General features: G+C 40.9%; 1 protein-coding gene across 1 annotated transcript; it reads right to left on the bottom strand.

The window, feature by feature from the left end:
* Positions 1-461: 461 nt before the first annotated feature.
* On the bottom strand, positions 462-2,551 carry LOC116412122 (acrosin-like). The gene is made up of 5 exons (XM_031905710.1): positions 2,450-2,551; positions 2,036-2,237; positions 1,401-1,669; positions 1,026-1,171; positions 462-935 (listed from the first exon to the last, which is right to left on the bottom strand). The coding sequence occupies exons 1-5, from the start codon at positions 2,541-2,543 to the stop codon at positions 462-464; spliced, it is 1,185 nt and encodes a 394-aa protein (XP_031761570.1). The 5' UTR covers positions 2,544-2,551.
* Positions 2,552-8,949: the final 6,398 nt, after the last annotated feature.

Genomic DNA, 8,949 nt, shown 5'->3' with positions numbered 1-8,949 from the left:
TTGCCCCAGCCGCTTGTCATTACACAATGGGGGCCTGGTCGGCTTGGCCCACCCCTGGGTACAGCCAACTGTTTTGGTTTGTCTCTCACTGCAGATGCCAAATTAATGTTAATTTATTTACACTAGACCTAGAAAACTGTAGGACTGTTGATTTGAAAGAATTCACAGGGCCTCCAATACATGTAACAAAAAAAGGGATCGTTACCCAATAACAAATCACAGCCAAGATGAAATTCATTGAAATTTTTTTATAGCTTTATTTAAATAATAATCAAAAGTGCAGTCAGTGGTGTAATTATACATTCCTGGTCCAGGTACATGAAGTTACGTTCCTCGGAAAGGGGAAATTGTCCAGAATCCCTTGTCCAGAATGCTCTTATACTAGATATACCATGACCTGGATGAATGAAAATCTTCATAGTCCTTACAGGAGATCATTGTAATCTAAATGCAACTCCAAGTTAAGTCAGTCCTCCATTGCGTCCAGTAAGGAGGTTGCGTAAATAGGCAGTGATGCGTCTATAAATCTGTGTCAAACTATGCCATATAGATTGGAGCAAGTCCACGTGCTCAGGATCAGCTGTTGGTATTACCTGGACACGCTGAACTGAATTTGTATCTGTAAGATGTTCATTGGCTGCTTCTAGCTCAAATGTATCCGTCGGTTGTAGCTTCACTTTATGACTCTGTGTTGTCGGTAGCTGAGTGGGTAGTTGAGGAAAAAAGATCTTTTTCAGTAAAGACCTCTTTGGCCTAGTTTGGCCCTCTGCTTTCTTGGTGATCTTGCTTTCAATCCATTCGTTAAAATACTGGGTAGAGATGTAAATCCCAGGCCGTTGCTTTCGGGCACAGCCTATTCCCCAGCTTGTCACTCCAACCACAATATAATCATTAGATGTCTTTCTCTTGCACATAAGGGGACCTCCACTGTCACCCTAGAAAAAAAGAACAGCCAAATTAACACAACCTTAAACAGTTTTTGCATAGAAAAGTACAATAGTTTATATGCGGAATATTCCTCCTACCTGGCAGCTGTCAATCTTGCCTTCCTTATGACCAGCACACAGGTTGTATGGGTATACTTTGCCATTATACCACTCCTTGCTGTTGCAAAGTTCCTTATTGATGAAAAACACACCAGCTTCTTGCAGGATATCTGCAGCTGCTATCTCTAAATATGAAAAAGAAAAGGAATTGAAAAAGTTAACCTTGTGGAAATAATACAAATTCAAAATTGAATATGTAAATTAAGGGTCAGATTAGGCTTAGTTTCAGGCTCAGTTTCAGACATATTTGGGAGTCTGAATCCAAAAATGATTGGGACATTCGTAACTGTAATTCAGTAATAATATCTATATATAAAATCATGCACTAATGATAAGGCAAAAATTGACAATTACCTTTTTCTTCGAGAACACCCCATCCTGCTACGTAGCAGTTGGTCTTCTGTGCCACATTTAGTGAAGCAGAAGGTAAACAGGCCCGCTGGGTGTAATCATTAAATTTGATGGGCTCATCCAGCAGAATCAAACCAATGTCATAAGAATGTTTTCCTTCTCTCAAATACTTTTCATGAAGTATTAGCTGTTTAACCTTTCGAATCTGGGTTTCCGAACCTAGCTTAGAAAGCTTGCGTGCTCCAATTACAACTCTAATTGTGTCAAATGTTCTGAAAAAGAACAGAAAAGCATGTCAAGATTTGTAGGCATTCTAATGTGTATTTGAAAGTATCAACAATGACTTATTAATAAAAATCATCAATTATGTATTTCCAATTATGACTTATATAGTGCAGCTTATTGTTTAATTATTCCTAATAAACCCTAGCTAGGTTAACCTTGCTTAAATATATTTAGCTGGCAATACATGTTGGGATCCACTTGTTTGACAAAGTCACCAAGCAACCAGTTTGGCCTCCCACATGCTGGGCCAAATCACATTTTTTGTGAAGCAAGTGTTAAAGTTAATTATTTATTTACTGCACTATCAAGTTTCCCATCTCCAATATTAGTTTAACTAAAGCTAAAATTCTTACGTTTTGTAATCGATGAGACAGTGGGCCGCTGTCAAAATCCATTGGTTGTTCAGGATTGTGCCGCCACAGAAATGTCCATAATCAGAACCTCTCCAAGCCTGGATGCTTACTAGCCAGGGCCATGCTCCTGGCTGGGAATTTACTCCTCCAACTATACGAGAGTTACGCTGGCTGTCCTTTATTAGAGGCCTTTTTCCACATTCTGTTACGGAAAAGAGAGAATTCAATACAGTGCAATGCTTTAAGTGAAAAATGGTTATTCTAAATTAAACAATCAGCTACATATAGCTAATGAAAATGTAATTGGCTAAAATGTTATTTAATCTACATACAGGGGTTATGTAATATATAATATTTATCAAATACATTAATAAAGTTCATTATGTATACCCAGCCCCTTTAAATAATACTTACCACAAGTCTCAGCGCTCTCAGAAATAGAAATTAAAACATAGATTGCAAAAAAGAATAAAAAAATTGCTGTTAGCTTCAGAGACAGTAGAGCCATCTCCAAAGCCAAAGCACAAATGAGAACAGTTTACAGCAAACTGCTTAAGATGTCAGTTGACCATTATGACATCACCAGCAAGCTGTACAGGGTGTGTTCCAAAGCATTGTGACATCATCAGCATAAAGCAAGCTGTACAGGGTGTGTTCCAAAGCATTGTGACATCATCAGCAAAGTCACAGCTCATAAGGTTTAAGGCAAACCTAAGCTGGAGCATGTATCTATAGTTACCCACGGGGAATCAGTTTACCTAAAATCACAGAATTATTGGCAATGGAAATTAAAACAGTATACAAAAAACAATTAGAAAAAAAATATTCCTAACTTTAGGGACAGTCTAACCATCTCCAATGTCAAAATGTAAATCAGTCTGTACAACAAGGTGTGATAAGCAATATGGCATCATTATTGTACAGCAAACTGCTGCAACAATGGCAGCAAATCTAAATTCATAAGCAGCATAAAGAGGAGTGAAGGTGTAACATTCTCATGCTACTATGTCACTATGCCAGGTGTATTTTTGCAGCACCATTACATATTTACTTAAAGTCAGCCTACAGCAAGCATGTTTCCTTAAAGCATAATGCCATTACAAGCAAACACACCCACAAAAGGGTTAATGTGGGATTAAAGCCGTTACTATATTAAATTTTCAAGGACAAGTGTGTAGTTTTTTTAACGTTTGCGCCATTCTTTTGACGCACGCAATAAAAGCCGACGCGCGTGTCAGAGAAAGCGCAGCCCGCATCAAAGTGAATTTTATTTTCACGCAGATAATTTATTCTCTGTGCGAATTATTTCGCCCATCCCTACCCAAGAGGAAATAATCTTACCTCTGCTAATTTGTCAGAATCAGAGATTAATTAGAAATTAAATAATTTAAATTAGCTAAACATCAATTGTTTATCATTTGTGGACAGAAAGCTTAAAGAGGACCTTGTTGAAATCACTGCAATGAAATTTTAAAGTAAAAGTTTATATTTACCACATAAGTCTCAGCGCGCTCAAAAATGGAAGTAAAAAAAGATGAAAAAAATAGTTCTTAGCTTTAGGGACAGTCTAGCATCTCCAAAGTCAAAGCACTGTTGTTTTAACCATTATCTCAATCACAGCTTATATGATTTAAAGGGGCTCTAAAACCCAAGCTAAATGTTAAACCACGTGTCCCAAACCAAACAAAACAAATACCTTTTTAATGCATACTAGTGAATGTAAAGCATGTTGGTTGGGCCTGAACTAGGGGTAGGTAGAAGAGGCGCCTGCCTAGGGTGCAACAGTGAGGGGGCACTAGGCAGATACCTCTTTTGCTAACCCTAGTCTGGGATCTCTTACCCCCGTAGCTGATTTCCCATTGGTCCCCCCCTTCACAGTATCTGTGCACCTTGTTCCCCCCTCTACAGTGTCCCCATTCGTATACGCACGGGGGTAGCAGAGAGGGAAGTGGTGGGGGTGAGGTGGCGGGCTGAGTGGCCTGGGGCACCGGGCCGGCTTGGCCTTCCTTTGCTTGTTGGGCAAACATGGATTTTACTTGTTTGGCTGTTTTAATATATAAAAAAATGATTGCCCAATGGGCACTATTGTCGCTAATAATGTTTCTAAAATGTTACTAAAATAAAAGATGAAATTTCGAAAAAAGGGACAATAGTATTAGTTAGAAAGGACAGTAAGGGAAAAAACTGAAGTAAATGGGGCTTTATATGAGCCACTTACACAGTGCATATAATGCTGCACTTATTCTATGTACTTTCAATAGATCAAAAATGAAGAGTGGGCCACCTATTCAGCCCCCAATGACAGGCACAGTGTAGCCCCAGAATTTTTCATTAGGTACAGTATGGCCCTAAGCATTTCATGATAGACACAGTGTGGCCATCAGAACTGCACGACAGGCATAGTTTGGCTCTCTAGCATTAGAACTTTGATGCAAACTTTGAATCACAGTACTGACATATACAATAGATAGGCACAGTGTAGCCCTCATTTTATGTCATTTAATGTCACAACAGGCACAATGTGGCCCCTAGAATTTAACTACAGGGAAAGTGGTGCCCTCCTCCGTGCACAGGAACTCTGTATTAATAAATATGTGGATTTATACTAATACAGGGGGGCTCAGTAGGTCCTGACTTTGATTCCAGCCAGGGCACTATCTGAAGAGAGCCTGTATGTTCTCCCTGCGTCTGTATGGTTACCTCCAACCTGTTTATTGCAGAGTGTACATACAGACCAAACGTATCAAGAGCTACATGCTCTCTTCATCAGTGGATGAAGAGTGTGTGCTTTTTCTACTGATGAAGAGAGCATGTAGCTCTTGAAACGTTTGGTCTGTATGTACACTCTGCAATAAACAGGTTGGAGGTATTTTTTAACACCAGCAATTCCGTTTGTGTGCTTTTTCCCCCTTTTTTTCTTGTGCTTTTTAGAAAACGGGGTGCGCTAAGAATAAGAAGAAAAAGAAGAATCAGAAGAATACGCTGAAGTCGTAGAACAGTATGTTGGGTTTTTCAAACCAACATAATAATTAGCTCATGATAGTTACGAACAGATCAACACCACCTAGTGGCCAATAAGTTTAGCAACTCCCAGTAATTGTGACACACTAGGGCAGGGGTCCCCAACCTTTCTTATTCGTGAGCCACAGTCAAATGCAAAAAGACTTGGGGAGCAACACAAGCATCATAAAAGTTCATGGAGGAGCCAAATAAGGACTAAGATTGGCTATTAGGTAGCCTCTATGTGGTAGTAAATCTTGTATTTATTCAACCAAAACTTGCCACCAAGTCAGGAATTCAAAAATAACTGCCTGGTTTGGGGGCACTGAGAGCAACATCCAAGGGGTTGGTGAGCCCCCTAGCCACTGGCTGGGGATCACTGCACTAGGGGAAGGATAGGGTGAAATATGAGCAGGATATGTAAAAGTGGCTGGGGTGAGTAAAACAGTGGTAGGTAGAAGTGGCTGGGGTGAATATAAGAGTGGTAGGTAGGAGTGGCTGGGGTGAGTATAAGAGTGGTAGGTAGGAGTGTCTGGGGTGAGTAAAACAGTGGAAGGTAGGAGTGGCTGGGGTGAGTATAAGAGTGGTAGGTAGGAGTGGCTGGGGTGAGTATAAGAGTGGTAGGTAGGAGTGGCTGAGGTGAGTATAAGAGTGGTAAGTAGGAGTGGCTGGGGTGAGTATAAGAGTGGCAGGTAGGAGTGGCTGGGGTGAGTATAAGAGTTGTAGGTAGGAGTGGCTGCGGTAAGTATAAGAATGGTAGGTAGGTGTGGCTGGGGTGAGTATAAGAGTGGTAGGTAGGCGTGGCTGGGGTGAGTATAAGAGTGGTAGGTAGGCGTGGCTGGGGTGAGTATAACAGTGGTACGTAGGTGTGGCTGGGGTGAGTGGGAAGATGTAAATACAGTATGTCAGGGCCACTGCTATTGCTGCTGCCAACGCAGGTCAGAAAAATGGCTGTCTGGCATCATCCTATAGTTTGGAGAGGAGCTGCCCCTTTGATGACTATGTCACTGCTTGCATAACCCAGAGCTGTCACCCCAACTTTTTTTTGGTGAGTTATCTGATTTTGCCTTTTCACCCCCAGTCTCCCATGACCCACAGTATTCTTACAAATATTTTGGATATCCCACATCAAATTTTACACTCGCTGCAGGATCCCCTGAATGCAGTCTGTAAAAATACTTTGCATATAATAAATATATGAGTATAAACCAAAAGGAGATTTTAAATATTTTGCAGCCACCTCTCAGTATAGTATTGTATCTGTTAAACATCTGGTTAATAAACATTGGGCCATTTTGATCACACCCCACTTAGCAGCAACAAACAGACCACTGAATCGGAATGGCAGGTGGCCTACTTAATGCACTTCTTAATTTGATGTCTGCAATTTGTATGCAGTGCGAAATACAAAATTACACATTATTTATTGAAATGCTATTTAGAAAGGTACTTCCCTGGTTCTGTTACATTGAGCCAGAGAACAGAAAGGGATAAACAATTATGGGTATGGGACATGTTATCTACAATGCTTGGGACCTGGGTTTTTTCCAGGGGCCTTTCCATTATTTGGATCACCATACCTTAAAGGGCACATTCATCAAAGTACGAGTTCAAATCCCAAAATGAGAAAAATTTGGATTAAATACAATAATTTCTGATGATCGCAAATATCACAAAAATGCTTACGAAAAAATCGTATTAGTCACGATAATATCGAAAGTCACACAATGTTCGTATCCGAACTATCGTAAACTGCGGGAAAACCTTTCTGACTTTGATCCTTCTGTGCATGATTTTGGACTTAATGGCACTCTGCAGCTCCAACCTGGCCCAAGGAAAGTCTCCCATAGGGCTCAATGGCACTCTGCAGCTCCAACCTGGCCCAAGGAAAGTCTCCCATAGGGCTCAATGGCACTCTGCAGCTCCAACCTGGCCCAAGGAAAGTCTCCCATAGGGCTCAATGGCACTCTGCAGCTCCAACCTGGCCCAAGGAAAGTCTCCCATAGGGCTCAATGGCACTCTGCAGCTCCAACCTGGCCCAAGGAAAGTCTCCCATAGGGCTCAATGGCACTCTGCAGCTCCAACCTGGCCCAAGGAAAGCCTCCCATAGGGCTCAATGGCACTCTGCAGCTCCAACCTGGCCCAAGGAAAGCCTCCCATAGGGCTCAATGGCACTCTGCAGCTCCAACCTGGCCCAAGGAAAGCCTCCCATAGGACTCAATGGCACTCTGCAGCTCCAACCTGGCCCAAGGAAAGGCACGATACCGAAGCTTGAATGAATCCGAAACTTTTGTACTCTGCACAACGATACCATTTTATCGCGTAATTTTTGACGCACAGTACGAAAAAGTTGCACAAATTACAGAAAAAATCGGCGAAAATACACAAGGTATGAAAACAGAAAAAATTTGATTTTTTTGTATTCGGAGGCAATCGTACTTTGATAAATGTGCCCCTAAGTGTGCTAAAAAATCACTTAAACATTAAATGAACACAATAGGATTGTTTTTCCTCCAGTAAGAATTGGTTATATCTAAGTTGAGATCAAGTACAACGTACTGTCTTATTATTACAGAGAAAAAGGAAACATTTTAATCATTTGATTAAAATGGATTCTATAGGAGATGACTTTCCTGTAATTTGGAGTTTTCTGAATAACGGGTTTCCTGAGCCTATAACTGTACAGCTTTCAATTGCAATTACAGTAACACATATGTTTATAACCATTGAAAATGTTTAAAGTATATTGGAAAGTTTCTTAGAATTACATAGTTTATTAAGCAAAAAACATTTTCTGGGTGAAGTACCCCTGAATGAAAGTTGTTCACCCTACTAAGGGAACTTGTAATCTGTTATGGGTACAGCCAAGGCCGGAACTAGGGGTAGGCAGAAGAGGCATCCGCCTAGGGCGCAACGATTGGGGGGTTCCAGGCTCCTGCCTTCCCCTAGTCCGCTCTCCCTTGTCATTGCCCTGCCGCTTGTCATTATGCAGTGTTCCACCTCAAAGCAAATGCGAGGGGGGAGAGGTGCAGGGGAAAGGTGGCCGACCCGGTTGCCTAGGGCTGGCCCGCCCCTGAAGTCTCTCTGGCAAATGCCATAGGGATGTACCAAATCCCAAATTCACAGTATTTAAATGGAAGCTTTTTCAGCAGGACTTGGCCAAATACAAGTGCCTGACCTAACCTAAGCCAAATCTGTAACATTATGTCACTTCAGACCATGTGGCTACATAAATTGTTGAGTTTTTGCTACATGCTTTTCCTGGGATTGTTCTAATTTGCTATTTAGCTATGTTGGGTACTATGTCAACTACATATAATTGTGTATATATAAAACATAGTCACAGGTGGTGCACTCCAGAAATAGTAAAAATAGCCTAGGAAAATTACCTTCAGCCTTGTACTTTTATATGGTCAATGATCTCCTTGGTGACTTATCCTTATGTTTTACAATAGATAATACATTGTATATTGACTATATGTGAGTTTACTAGAAGGTGCTGTTTTACTTAAACTGCTTTGTGTCATTCTGCCCTGCTGGAACCTAACCCTTTCTAATCATTTCTAACCTTTTCTAACCCTTTTTCCTCTTCAATTGTTGGATAGTTGTACCATGCATTTTCCCTTAGTATAAACTGTTCTGTGATTTCTGTGAGCACAAATAGAAAGACTACTGTTTCCATAATAGTGTCCCTGGGCAACTTAGAGTAGTTTCCCATTGCCAGATCATCATATTGGGATTCTTGTGCAGAAAGATTGTAGTCCTTTCTATAAGCAAATAAGGTGACTAACCCGAGCAACAATGTAATGTGCTGCTGAGTGTCATAGGCTCTAGAACTTTTAAGATTGCTTGCTCTTTGGTATCTTCCAACTAAACCCACTGCTGACTGATGATTGGAAGAAATTATTAAGTAG

Source organism: Xenopus tropicalis, chromosome 1, assembly GCF_000004195.4.
Source record: "Xenopus tropicalis strain Nigerian chromosome 1, UCB_Xtro_10.0, whole genome shotgun sequence".
In the NCBI taxonomy this organism is placed as follows: Eukaryota; Metazoa; Chordata; class Amphibia; order Anura; family Pipidae; genus Xenopus; species Xenopus tropicalis.
Note: the sequence above shows the minus strand (reverse complement) of the source record. Positions and strands in the feature narration are given on the sequence as shown.

Coding starts and splice junctions, on each gene's coding strand:
- LOC116412122 (XM_031905710.1), bottom strand. CDS start 2,543: ATGGCTCTACTGTCTCTGAAGCTAACAGCAATTTTTTTATTCTTTTTT. Junction 2,238..2,449: donor TGAGAGCGCTGAGACTTGTG/GTAAGTATTATT, acceptor TTTCCGTAACAG/AATGTGGAAAAAGGCCTCTA. Junction 1,670..2,035: donor TGTCTCATCGATTACAAAAC/GTAAGAATTTTA, acceptor GTTCTTTTTCAG/AACATTTGACACAATTAGAG.